General features: G+C 41.5%; 1 protein-coding gene across 1 annotated transcript in view; it reads left to right on the forward strand.

Moving 5' to 3' along the window:
* ldlrad3 (low density lipoprotein receptor class A domain containing 3) overlaps positions 1–14492 on the forward strand; it is a 60084-nt gene that overhangs the window by 12748 nt on the left and 32844 nt on the right. The window contains exon 2 of the mRNA XM_070907050.1: positions 7606–7752. Coding sequence (XP_070763151.1) covers positions 7606–7752 — 147 coding nt within the window. The remainder of the gene's footprint in view (positions 1–7605; positions 7753–14492) is intronic.

The following is a 14492-nucleotide window of genomic DNA, read 5'->3' on the forward strand; positions in this document are numbered from 1 at the left end:
TATCCACCTGCCTCTACGCTGACAATAATAGAGGCTCTGGCAGGAAGACTGACTCGCATCTTGTGGAGAAGTCTTATTTTTGGAGTGTGCAACACATTAAATACATTACAATAAAAGAAATGGCCTACATATTGAGTGTAACAGTCACACCACAAAGTCAACATAAACAGAATGACATTAAACAAGTGAGAATATGGGAATGCAGCATTGTGCATGCATGATACATGAATGCATGTGTCTGAAATGATAGAAGCCTCGTTTTAAATAGTTATTGTAGCTTGATGGTGATTGTCTGCAACTGTTGTATGTTGAGGTCAAACCCAACAACAGAGAAGCCACAATCACATACAGCGCATATCGTTATCTATGCTCTTACACTGAAGCATCTATTATTTTGCTTGCTAGTAATAATCCCCAATTCGGCAAGCTTTTTTTGTTCATCATTGTGTTTCTGTACGAACTGATTATCCAGAATATGAACCATAAAATCATCCACAGAGGTCCACATTTTACCCTGTGCTTTATTTGTAAAGCATATACCCAAAATAGCATGAGCAATGCATTTTGTTCAATGTATTTTCAATGTAGCTTATGGAACCCTAATCCACGAAAAGCTTTGTTCTTTCTATTGTGTTAATGCTAAGCATTATTTGCCTTTTAGGGCTTAAGATCGGCTTAATTACTTTTCATTTTGCGCTTTTTTTAAAGCCTAATTGCATTGTTTTCTTCGCCAGGTATTTACACTCTGTTGTGGATTTACGAGGATTTGGTTAATGATTGATATGAGAGAGAAAACCATGCATTTGTTGATGTGAACATTTTTCTAATAAGGATAATCTCACTTCACCTGAGCCTCTCTTAGAAGCTGTGTTTTTCTCACTTTCATATTAAGTTTAAAATTAAAACTCAAAACTTTAATGAATTAAAACTTAAAAGGCTCAGTTGCTCATTTAGCATTGTTGCTATGGACATAACTGTGCAGAGTTGACACCACAAATATAGTAACTACATAGCAGGTGATGAAGCCTGTGGCCACTCCTCCTCAAACACACAGATGCACAGAACCTCCTCTCAGGAAATAGCTTCCATGTGGCTGCTAGAGGCTGAAAGAGGCTCAACAACGGCTGAAAGAGGCACAGGCCAGAATGCAGCCGGTCTCATATTATTTGGGCTTTAATGTCTTTTTCCATGCATGACTGCACTTTTCTCTCTCTCTGCCCATTAAAGCCTTGCTTGCTCTGTTGCTCTGTGCTTATGCTGCACTGCCTGTGTGTGTGTCTGTCTGTCTGTAGGGGGTCTTTAATTGATGCAGACCAGGTTCTTTACACTTGTGCTTATTTATACTGGATGCTTCAGTGAACTGAGGGAACAGGAAGCTCTCTCTCTCTCTCTCTCTGTCTCTCTCTCTCTCTCTGAAGAATAAGTTTCTATCTTTGAACCTGAAAAGGCTAGTTTTTATTCTGAGTTAGGCCATATCGATTATCACAAGCAGCCGCTGCCCTCCATGCCTGTATTGACATTATTAGGCTGTAATATAACTTGACTTGCTCTTTTTCAGCTTCAAACAGAATTTCACATAATTCACTTGAGACTGTTTTGCACAGTATGGTGTATTATTGAGGACAAAAAAAATATTTTGCGCTGGAGAAGCTCAGCAACTCCTCCTTATAAACATTTTATTGTGATACTCCTCCCACAGCCTTGGTATTACTTTCACTTCTACTGTAGCTAACAAAGTATACACAGCCAGCCCAAATCAATTTTCTGGTGCTGTTTCAATCCGAGGCTCAGCCTTTCACCCAGGGCTAATCAATGTAGGTCAGATATCTAAGCCTGCTGAAGAATATGGGGTTAAAGCAGTAACAACCAAGCCAATAGTCATCTCAGATATAGATTTATATCACTGACCTTTCATGCGCAGAGCACAGGGAATAGGAGTTGCTTAGGGCGGCTATTACGAGGAATCTGAGGGCAGAAAATTATGTTACTGTCCACGTCTCTGTTTCTTTTTTATTACCCCTCTACCTATTTCTTACACACTTGTTCCATGTTACTCCTTGTCCAGCTGTATCTTGATCTTCCTTCCTCTCCCATTTGTTCCCATTCATCTCCTCATCTTCATCTCTCCTTTTCCTTAGTGCGCTGACAGGCTTCACATGTTATCCCTACATACTGTTGTGTTAACTCATCATAGCATTTTTTGTGGCTCTGCCCCACCACCACACAGTATGTTTCTCTGTCTCCACTTACTGCGCTGCCTCCAATAGCACAATCCAAAGTCCAGTCATACCCAGAAGGGTCTTAAAGGGGAGGCCATCTATACTCTTTGTGTTTTATTACTTTTTCAATAGGCTCTGTCAAGAGTAATATAGATTTTATTAGCAAATTAGCTGTCCAGTGTTGGGGCAGCATGCTGGCATTTGGTATGAAAAAATTCATAAGACCTGGGAGACAGTGGCGGATGTGGGTGGGTGGACTGCAGGCTGCCTTGCGTGGCCCATCTTTGCATATTCAGAGAATTGCTTAGGGTGTACTGAAGTCTCTAAGCTGCCATCTCCAGAATCATTATGTATGAAGTGTACCCATGGAAAATGTTGGAATGACAGTTGGACGCTTGCCATATATGCATTGGCTTGATTTTTGCTCGTTGAAATGGGCAACCGTGGTCAAAGATACTGAATAATTGACAACCCTTTTAAGAGATTGTAGGTACGCATTCCCCAGATCTTTCTAATTCCAATTATGCAAAAAGTAATCACCTTTTAATACCTTCTTATACTCAGGAGATATTTTGACATCAGGAACCAGACTCATACCCAGCATTTTACTTTCATGACTTTCATGATTTTATTTGAATGTGGGATGAATTAAATGTTTTCTCCTTGCTTTAACCCAGAAAATGCCTGTTTTGATTATTGACTCAGGAGTTTTCTTGTAAACAAAGTTATTTTTACATTCAGTGTTACTCACCAAAAAGAATTGTGTGCATCTTTGAGGCCTGACAAACAAGTTGAAAGTGTTTCCTTCCTCATTAAACATTTGCAAAGCAAATTTTTTGGAATATTTTAAATCCTGCATTGTTTACCTTTATGTTTGCAATTCTTCTTCTTCACTGCCTTTGCACATTACAACGGTTCTTTGCGCATCACCACCACCAACTGTTGAGCAGCGCAATAGCTTGAAATTGGAAGCAGGAATGTGTATCGTGTCCCTAACGTGCGTGCATTTGCAAACTAGTAAAAGTTAAAACATTTCCTAATAGCACTGCTAGCAGTAATAAACTACACAGGGTAACTTTAAAAATGTGTTTTGCTTATTGTTACTTCTCTTGACTGTTTGACCTTCACTGTGCAGAATGATGTATGTGCAGAGTTTGATGCATGAAGGCTGTTTTCACATTCATTAGTCGAAGGGGGGAAGCTTCTCTGTGATCACCTTAAATGTCAGTTTAACACACGCATGTACATGCAGGATTTTGTGACATCATAACTAGTTTGGAAGCCAGTCATGGCCCAGGATGCAACTTATAGAAGTGTGATGTGAAAAGGTGAAACCTCAGTGCACACACACTGAATGGACTTTTCAGTGAATTAGGAGAAATCTGGTGTTCAGCTGTAAAACCTTTGACATATTTGCATCTTCATAGATCTGGATTTTCTACTGAGGGAGAATGAGTAGATGTTAGTTTAAGAAAAAAAAGGTAATTTAACTTTTTTGTGGAAAAGCCATATCAGACAAACTATTATTCAAAGTTGAGTATTTGTGTGTCTTAAAATATGTCTGGAGGGGATTTTTAAACTTTGTGTAAATATGAGAGATGTTTGCTTTCATTAATGCCCTTATGTTCTGAATATAATCTAGCACAGCAGTCATGCTCCTATTGCATGTCACTTATGACTCAACATGAGACAAGGAAAGATTGCATTAGGGAGGATTTTGCCTTTAGAAAATATTGCAGAAAATATTTGATTTGAGCATTATTCAGAACCTCTGGGAAATTAGACTTGTGTTTATGCTGGGAGTTTGTTTTTATTTTTCGAATTATAATTGAGGTAAGAGAGGTGCAGTCTATATACAGTACCAGTAGCAGCAGTTGAGCTAAAAGATGGAGAGGAAGGATTTCACCCTGACTGAACCAGTGAAACTTCTTGGAAGCGGCGCAAACAGAAAATGTAAATGCTAATTATAAAAGTGTCCAGATGATGCCTGAAAGTTTCTCCCCTCTATGATTTAACAGTCTAAATAGGGCCCTAGGTGACACAGGCATGGTGGAGGGTGGGAAAGAGTGGAAGGCAGAGGCAAGGATGGTATAGTCAATATTTACCCTGAGTAATTGGTCTACACTTCCCCAACAGGATACACAGGCGTCCAGCGTCATCCCTGCTTTATCTCCTCCAGCTCTCCCTCACACACCCACTGCGTGACCACAGTTGTACACAGCGGTGTTGTGCAGCTGTGCATAATGCCCCGAGCTATCCACAACATAATAGTTAAAGCATATGGGATGAATGAGTGAGTCACTGTGCATGGACACTGTCATGTCTGTTAAAATTCTCCTGGTCACCTTGGGAGTGTTGCAGAGCCCACAGAGAACTGTAGTGTGTTATTATTCTGGTAACAAGCTCACAGAGCAGTCTTTAATGAGCTGTGTATCCACACTTACTGTGGTAATGAGGGGGGCATGTTCGTTACCTCAACGGTAAACCGCTGTAAGTATTCAGGCTTATTACTGTACCGATAGAATGACAAGGGTACAGCAATAAGATGTGTTGAGCCTGCCAAAAGAGGAACTCCCAACCTGGATGCAAGAGGTGCTGCAAAGGTTTGCTGTTGGCGGTGTCAAGATACTCATGGGAGAAGATGGAGCTGTCTGTCAGCCTCCTTTCTGCACTCTTTTTGGCTGTCTCTCAAACACACACACACACACACACACACATAACACATATAGTCCTCTCGCTCTTTCTTTCTCATGCTCTCAAAGCAACTCTCCAATTAACCTGATGCCTCTCGAACCGCCAGCTCTTTGAAGTCATTTCACATGGCTCCCTTTTACACTTGTTCAGTGTGGGTTTGTGTAAAGGCTGCTGGCTGCTGAGGAATCTATAGTATACTAAGTGTAAGAAATATGGCTACATTAGGAGGAACAAGTCAGATAGAGCTGGTAAAAAAGAGTATAGCTTAGGATTTGTAATATTGACCTTATATATGTGACGTGAACTCAGTGTCTGCTTCACATCTTCATTTATTGTTAATACGTGAATTCATTGTGCACATGCTATCTTTTATTTAAATATATTTAAGTACATTTTTCTGTTAAAACAGTAAAATTAGTAGTCCAACTATATCTTAAGCCTTTCCAACTGCGATGGCTTGTAAAAAAAACTCCTTCTAACGTTACTGCGTCGTCGTTCCTCTCTCTCTCTGTCGCTCTATTTCTCTCTGTGTAGGTCCCTTTATCAGAAAGAGCCGAACAAACAAGGATGGGAGGGGAAGAGCCAGGGGAGATTGTGGGAAGATGCTAGCGTTTTCTCAGGCAGATAACAAAGAATTGACATTTGGCAGTTTTCAAACATACCTCGGATGGCTGTTTATATATCCAAGAGGCTCACCATGGTAAAGTGCTGTCTACAAGAAATGGTCTCTGCAACACCATTGGGATTGGCTTTATTCTATTTACTGAAATATTTTACCACACAGGTGAAACCTGAACTAATAAGCAGGCACAAACAGCCTCGTATTTGTTTAACTTCCATGGTGGAACAGTTTATGTATAACAGTTTTCATTGCATGCCTTCATTAAAAGTTGCGTTTGGCAGGTCCTCCCACATATGAGAGAAATGATATTAGGAATGCTGCTCATAAATTACATGAGCCTTTTCTCTTCATCCCTCAATTCCCCCTTTCTATATTGCAAGAGACAAAAGAGGGGTTTGCATCATTCCTACAGAGGATCAGAGGGGTTGTACGGTCTCATTCAAAAGAAGATGCATATATGGTTTCCATAACCTGCTGCAGTAAAAGGGCAGCATGAGAGGGATGATGACTTCTATGTGTCAGTTTCTCAGCTGTACTCTGGGAACTGGCTACATCTATCTAAGTGAATATCAACTAACTACTTTGAACCTGTGAGCTCTGGTTAAGAATTCATAAGCACTCAAAGGTCAAATCTTTCTATTTGTATCAGAGAACATTGGATCCGTCAGTAATGAATACTGCCTTGTGAAGAATGTGTCCCTGTAATGATTAAATAGGGAAAACAAACCCTGATTCTTCTGCACAAAGTGAATTCATTTATCTGTTTTATTTTGAAATATTGGAAGAACAGAAGCACCATCTTCTCTTTAAACAGCACAATAGTAGAATATTTAAACTCTTTGCATCCCTATGAAATGTGACGTGTTTAAATGACCATGTAATATGTGCTATTTGTAGAGTATTAACATTAATATAAACAAGTCAGTGCTGTTTGAGATGTTGGTGTGTGTCACAAGCAGCCTCTAACCATGAGTTTTACATTTAATAAACCACTAGATCTGGCACACAATCATCCTCTTCATTAAAAAAAAGACCACAGATGAGTTAACAATTATCTTCTTTGGTCTGAGGTTCATAGAAAGTCTCATATTTGAGTCAGTTGTAAAACACACTAGTGTCATTAGATATGAGTCAGTGTGAGGTAGAGGCTGTCCCATCCTTAATTAAGCCAAAGTATAGCAGTTCAGTTGGTAGTACTACTTTCTTTTTCATTTTCACATCGCTGCTCTTCACAGTTGGAGTTGTGTAAGAAAGAGAGATCTATAGTGTGACCATATCAGTCACTTTAGTGGTTAACCACACCCTCATATGAGGCTTAAAGGTCCACACCTATTGGCAGCAGGTCCCCCTCCTTCTTCCTGCTCTCAAGTGTAATGAAGTGGCCTACCAGCTGAACCCAGTTTCCGCACTGCAGCATGAAAGTGTTCCCCGGGTCTGTTCGGAGCTTGTCATTACTACACCCGTAGTTTTGTTTACGAGTTAAGCTGCTCTCCGCATAGTGTCAAACCCCAGCCAAAAGGCCATGTTTCACATTCCAGCCCATTATGCCGCAGCTGCACTGCGTCAACTAGAAATGCCCCGAAGTAGTTCAGGGCACATGCTTTCTGCTGAATGTGTTCATTCCAGGTCTGTGTGTGCATATCTGTGCATCTACATCGAAGACGTAAACATGAGCTTTGTTTGTATGTGATTGTTCTTTTGGTGTTTGTGTCCTTATCTGCCCGATTATGATACCGCCCATCTCTAAAGGGAGGCTTACGCCCACAATACCGTTAACACTGAATGACCTCCTCTGCTTTTTTATTCATGAGAGCGTCCTCTGTTTATTTGCCCATAGATTGAAATGGCTTTTTAAATAGAGCCACTGCCTTAAATATTTTTTCCTTCTGAGAACGGAGATAATAACATTCTTCCATTTTGACTGTGGTGATGAATAGCGTTGGAATGCAATATCCCCCTACCTGTTTGATTTCTTCATGAAGTGACGTTAGTAGTAATATTTCTGCTCTCTTTCTTGTCGTCCTCCTCTCTCTTTCTCTTCCTGTGTCATTCTATCTGTTTGTCAATCAGAGAGCCAGCTGCTCCCGGGGAATAACTTCACCACAGAGTGCAACATCCCTGGAAACTTCATGTGTGGAGATGGGAAGTGCGTCCCCGGCGGGTGGCAGTGTGACGGATTGCCCGACTGCTTTGACAAGAGCGACGAGAAAGGCTGTCGTAAGTCCAGTTCAGACTCCATTATGACATTCTTTTTTTTTAGGCCTCAGCTGTGTCTTAAAGCAATGAAGCCAGATAGCCTATTTAGAGTCACATTATGTCTTCTCAAGTCCTGAACTCCTCGCGCTATCCAACATTGCAGTTGTGCCCCTTCTCCTGAGCCACAAGGGCCATTTAAACCTAATTCTCTGCCAACTTAAATGAACTTCTCTCCTCAATCCTCGGTTTCCTCTCCCCCACAGCGTGCAGCCCTCCTCCTCCCCGCCAGACGCTCGGCTCCAGTTTAACACCAGGGCCAAACCTAATATCATCAAAGCAAAGGCCGATTACTTCTGTGTGTCGGAATAGTAGCGCATGTATAATTCTACTGTAAGGCCACAGTAATAGTTCAGTTTTGATCCTCACTTTTAGTTGGCTTTGATCTTTCTGGTCTGCTGCTCCTCCTCCTCCCCCTCCCATCTCAGCCAGAGCTCCACACAAAGATGGGATTGCTGATGAAGATTGACTCTGAAGCCCTGCCACACTGAATGGAAACCCCCATCCCCCGATATATTCATCTCTCTAACTGTCTCGCACTCCCGTTTTCACTCCTCTCTGCGCCTTCTCTTCTTTATTTCAATCTGATGATTTTTGGCTTTTGGCTTGTAATTTGCTTCTGAGAGGCTTGCTTTCAATTAGAAAAGCATAACCGTCTTCTTGCAGAGATTTTTTTTTTTTTTTACCCAGCTAATTCCCTGCCAAAAATAAAGAAATCACATGTGGTTTGTCCTCTATTCTGTCACCTCTCTCATTTTCTTCTTTCCTCCTCCCCCAGCAGTCACTTCTCTCACTGTTCTCTCTTGCTGGCAGCTCAGGGAACAGGCAGACTACTCTTGACAAAGTTGCGTCCCATGGCATGCCAGCCACACATATAGACACGCACAGCCCACAAACTTTGCAGTCATCAATCTTCTTAGTTTGTAATGCCTCTGTCATTTTAAGTTGTATATACATAGGAAAGAAGTGCTGGTCTTGACTATATCCTTGCACCTTTACTACTGACATCCCTGTAACTTCTATTGGAGTCTGTTGCATTATCAAACTACTTTTTTGGATGGTCTCTGTGCCCCAGATTCTCATCACTCATTGGCCTTAAACTGTCAACAACTATTAAAAATAATAGTCCGATGCATTTGGACTAATTTCATCAGAATTAAATACATTACGTGTTCCTGTTTTATCTAATCACACAATCCATGTGTCAGTTTGTTACATTCTCAGTCAAATTCACCTCAAGTACTTTCACTTTGAACTTACAGACAAGCAAGGGTGTTTTTTGTCTGCTGCTGGCACTGCATGCTACACTGCTAAAGATAAAAGCAAGTTATCATAAAGCATCACACTCAGCCTGCCTCTCCGGTTGTCAGAGAACTATTTGTGTTTGTTGTCGACGTCTACATTATCTGCTCTGGCATAAGTGGGCCTTATTATCCTCAAATAGATGGCTAGTTGTCAGTCGATATCTCCGGCGACTGTCTCACGAAAGTCCCCAGACAAACCTCTGGCTCCATTAGGGGCTCTGCTGGGACAGACAGACAGTTGGAGGGAGGGGGAAACGAGGGAGTCAGGGAAGGAGAGGAGGACTCATTATGGTGGCTACAGCAGGAGTTCTGTCTGGATGTCTATTATCTGAGGAGAACACAATGCCTGGAAACTTTGAGACTGCAGCACTGGATTCTCTGCATGTACAGTCATAATTAGACACCCCCCTCTAAGGAAACACACACACACTCACAGTTATATATATATATATATATTTAACAGAGGGGGGTGGTGTATTTGCTAACTTGAAAGACAGTTTGTTGACTTAGCTTATTCTCTTTCTGTCATTCAGCTACATGAATAGTGCGTTTCAATGCAGACTCCTCAGAAAATAGTAAAAAAATCCTTTTATTTTGTGAAATATTGCTGTCAGACTGACTTCTTTTTACCTTTATATAACCAAGTAGGAAATCACACAATGTATCTGATGACATCTGGCCACTGTCCTTTGCAATCACATTAATTACGATGGAGGCAGAGCAGCGTTGACCACCAGAGGATATTAAATTTCCTCCCATCCGTAATATGAGTGGATGGCTTCTGTCAGGAGGTTTCCAAGAACATGTGTTTTAATTGTCCATCAATTTGAAAGCTTTTGACCACTTTTGTCCATGTTAAGTGGCCAGGGATGAGACGAGATCATTAAAGCATTATGTTTTTAGCTTCTCTCTCTTTCTCTATTGGGCATGGACAGTGTGTGCTTCGCATGCATGCATACATACATAATAACTTTATGTATTTATAATATATGTATGGGTGAAGATATAAAATCTTTATTTTACCACGTGCATTTGCACCAGAGGACAGCTGTAGTCAGAGAGTAGATCCCCTGTAAACCCATGCAGCTCAGCCAGCAGATTGTGCTGATGTGGGCGTCTCTGATCCAAGGAATACTTATGCAGAACCTGAGGTAAAGGTCATATGTGGTGACATCTCCCTGGTGTCTCAATGAGAATTATGTTTTGGAAACCACGTAGCTAACGGGGGAAACACAAAGGAGAACAAATCAATTTCAAGATCAGTTTTCTTTTGAATCTGTGTCAAATTTGTAAAACTCAGATCTGCAAAAACAAATACACCAACAAGCACACTCACTTGCACGTACTGCACAGGGGTGCATCGGTCCACTCAGTACAAAAGTGTCTCGCAAGACAGAACCACCTACACACAAACTCACGATGACACTTTCTGGCAGATTTTCGTTTTTTTTACCAGAAGTTGTTTCGCCTCAGAAAGAATTTCTTTCTACTTTTTTTATTGACCTGACTATATCTTATTCCAGTGCTATCAGTGGGTGAGGACGTTCAGAAGGGAATCATGCAAACCTGGTCTGCCTCTGTCCTTATTGTTTACTTATTGTAGATGTGTTCCAGTCTGCTACGCCTTAGAGGCCAGGAATTGTCTCTCGAATGGTCAGTGAATGTTTATCCACCTAGAAAAGACAGGCTTCTCCCTTCCTCACAAGCCCCGCTGCTCCTCTCTTGTTTGTTTGTTCTTTCGGTCCCCTCCAGCACAAGGGTCAACTTGAGTCATGTAAATACTTTTTGCTGGCTCTTAAATAACAGTCTGGGCTGAGAGAAGAGAGGCAATATCTGCAGCCTGCGTCTTATTGCATTAAAGATGCAGCTTATTGCGTTACTGTCCTGCTGTGGAGGCCAGGACCCCCCTACAGATCGTTTTTATCAAGTCCAATTTTTTATGGAGCGTAACCTCTGCTTTGCTCCATATGAATTTAACTGAATGTTAGATGAAAGCAAATCAATAGTTTGTACAATATCTGCAATATTGAGCATCTGCTCTATGTGCGTGGGCCTGTATGTATATGTGTTGGCACGTCTAAGGGGTCTTCAAGCAGTGATTCAGAGACAGGCTGCTGACTAATTCCTCACACAAAGAGGTCAAAAGTACCACCCTGCTCTCTGGTGTCCATAACAACAGCCCGGGAGAGTGTCAGACGAAATGGATACTGACAGAGGAGAGAAGGAGGAGAGCTGGCTGAGCTTACGGGGCCTCAGAGCCAGGATTAGCCTCTTTGCCCTTGTCTGTGCAGGGCATGAGCAGGCGAGAGAGATGCGTAGTGGGGCCGAAAGGGTGAGTGGACATGATGTATAAAGCAAGAAGTGGGGAATCAAAGACGAGGGGACAGAAATTAGGTTGGAAGAGAGAGAGAGAAAAGGCAGAGAAGCATATTTCAAAGAAATGACTGTTCTGAACCGTCCTGCAGGCTGAGGCCGTGGCCTCTCTGTGTGGAGGAATTCATGTATTCAGAATTATACACTTGCAAACTTCTGTGCACATTCAACTTTTACTCTGTATTTAACTAGAAGGGCCATCAGCCGGGCCAGTGGCTCTTAAAGAATGAAGAAAGGGCTTTTAGTCTCCTCATATTCTGCTCAAAATCCAGTTTGCACATCAACATGTCTTTAATGAAGGCTAATGTGCCTGTCTTCGCACTTCAATCTTTATTGTTCAATATCTAAATGACATAAGTGTCTTTTGGGTTGTATTTTGCATTTAAAAGACCACATTTTATGTAAAAACTCTTGTTCTCTAGTCACAAACAGGATGTTGCTGGTTGAGTCCCCCTTTTCTTAAGAGCAATGGTTCCCAACCTGGAGAACGAGACAAGATAAATCTTCTACATAAAATCTGACTTCTTTATAATAACTCCCTTTTTCTTGTGAAATATTGGATCATTTTAGCCTTTCAGGCGTTAAAGCAAGACTGTGTAACTTTTGAAAAAAGAAATAACACAATCTTCCACTTTGAATGAGATGATGAATTAATAAACAATAAAATGAACCATTGCTCAATTCAAAACTCGGTTTGGTGTGGCCAATGTTTGTGTCAGTTCGCTGACTTGATGACTTGTCTTAACTTGAGCTACACATTTTAGCATTTGCCATTATTCTTTAATTGTCACAGCTACAGTCTGGCTTTATGTGAAATGCACTGTACAGGCCAGCAGCGGCTCTCACTCCTGGCCTGCTTTATTCAATCACTGGCTTTCACAAGTGCGAATGTTTTGTCAGTTAGTTTAAAAGTCTATTAATACTTCATAACAATGAAGGACATAACCATTTGGAGTTTTCATTACCTGATGCGCTCTTTATTGATCCTGTTAGCGCTTCAAAACAATTAGTGGCAAAATAAATTCAGTTCATTGGATTTCTCGAATATTATCACATTATTGCTTTCTTCAGTCATAACACAGCCAAAGCCTGGAGCGACATCAATTGTGCTTTTTCTTTTTTTCTGTTCTGACCTCCACAAAATGCTTTAAAGTTCAAAAGAGCCTCTAAATGCTTATCAACAACAGAGTTCTCCCCGAACAGCAGGGGTAGAAATACGACTTCTGAGACAGATTGGTTATGATTTAGATATAAAGGCTGACACACTGCCAATTCTTTACCAGACCCACCATGGGTAGGGAAGGGGTTGCTAAGATTAGAAGTGTGTGTTCATGTGATAAGAACAGTGACCAATGCACTGACTCGAACACAAAGAGCCATATAGTGCTGACAGATATGTTTTTATTCTTCTGTTCATGCTCGGTTCTGCACTGCTTCATTGTGCATAGGTGTTGTTTGCTCGGAGAGTGCGTTTGTATTTGTGTCTCTGTGTGGGTGTGTACATAAAGCAGGTGGGATTTGAGGAGTTTGGGGGACTTAGACTGGTGTATGTCTTGGTTTGTGTGTGTTGTTTTAGTCCGGCCCAGAAAAACAAACTGTCAAAAAGAAAAAGGTAGGAGAAGAAGATAGAAAGAAAATGAAGATAATATGGAGAATTAATTGCAGGAACAGTAAGGACAGCAGAGGAAGGTTTAATGGGACTGAGAGTCTGGTGCATCCCATGTGGTTAATGGTTGACTGATCAATGAGCTGGTCTAATTAATACCAAGGAACGGGGATGAAATATTGATTCATGTCTTACATACAGTCTCTTTCTCTGATTATGTCTTCTGCTGTCTTTTTTTCTCTTTCAGTTTTCTCGTTTAGAATGAAAGCTATCCTTGTCCGATCGATTGTCACAAATTAGGCAAAATGATTGGTTTCGAAATCTTCAAAGGAGTATGAAATGGTGTCTTTTCATTTCACAATGCAATGTTGGGGCGCTACCAGCTCGAGCAAGGCAATTTTAGCAGCCCGTTGCTTTCCATGATGAATATTGCTGCAGGGTTATTATCTGACAGATCACTCGCTGCTTTTTCACTATGTGCCCTTGCTTCCCTCTCCTTTTATCGGAAGTTGTTGAAATATTACGGGTATTTGCACGTGCGCCTGCCGTATGGTGTATGCGCCGCACTTGCTTCCTCATCTAGCATGAAGTTTGATGACTTTGCAGAACGCCAGTGGCCCGTAAACGCTTGGCCCTCGGAATGAAGGCAGCTTTATAACGTTGCAATGCCTCTTCCTGCCCACAGAAGGTTATTATATTGTACAACTAGTGTGCAGGGCTTAGACAGTGAAATGTACAGAATGATTATTTTGATCCCCGAGCCTTCTTGACTGAAACTGCCCGTGCCCTTCTTGCTTACACCCTGACTCCATTACCTATTGATTTCCTCCCCTCAGAAGTGCTCAGCAAGGTCAGAGAAACCTTTTGAAGTCCTCGGCTGTCTCTACTCTTTCTCTGCCTCTATTCTCTCCCGCTCACTCTCCGCTGTTTTCTTTCTTATTAGTCTCTTCCTCCAGTCTTCCTCCTCTCCCTGTCAATCATGCATGCCCATCACGACCAAGCCTATCCGTGCCGAACAAGTTATTCTGTTCTCTGGGGAGCCGAGGAGAGGGAGAAAAGGGGAGAAAGTGTGGAGAAGGGCGTAGAGGTGCATATTGGGGGGAAAAGCAAAGCAAAACTGCATCTACAACAGGAGTTATGCTGTCGGATTCGGCCTGACATGAATGCTGAAGCCACAGGGGAGATAAAGACGGGGAAGAAGAGACAAACAGTAGGATTCTGTTTCAACTTCATGTTAGATTATCAAATGATTTACTGTGAAACCCAAAATATGCCATGGTGCTACACTCCCTGCCCTCGACTTGAACTTTGTTTTTCCTTTTGAAAGAAATATTTTGAGTTTTGTTGTTGTTGTTATTCTAAATAAACATCAAAATAAAGCAAATGAAGTATGGATGTTTGGAGAAAGCACAGTACGGTTT

The sequence above is a fragment of the Enoplosus armatus genome, chromosome 6 (genome assembly GCF_043641665.1).
Source record: "Enoplosus armatus isolate fEnoArm2 chromosome 6, fEnoArm2.hap1, whole genome shotgun sequence".
Lineage (NCBI taxonomy): Eukaryota > Metazoa > Chordata > Actinopteri > Centrarchiformes > Enoplosidae > Enoplosus > Enoplosus armatus.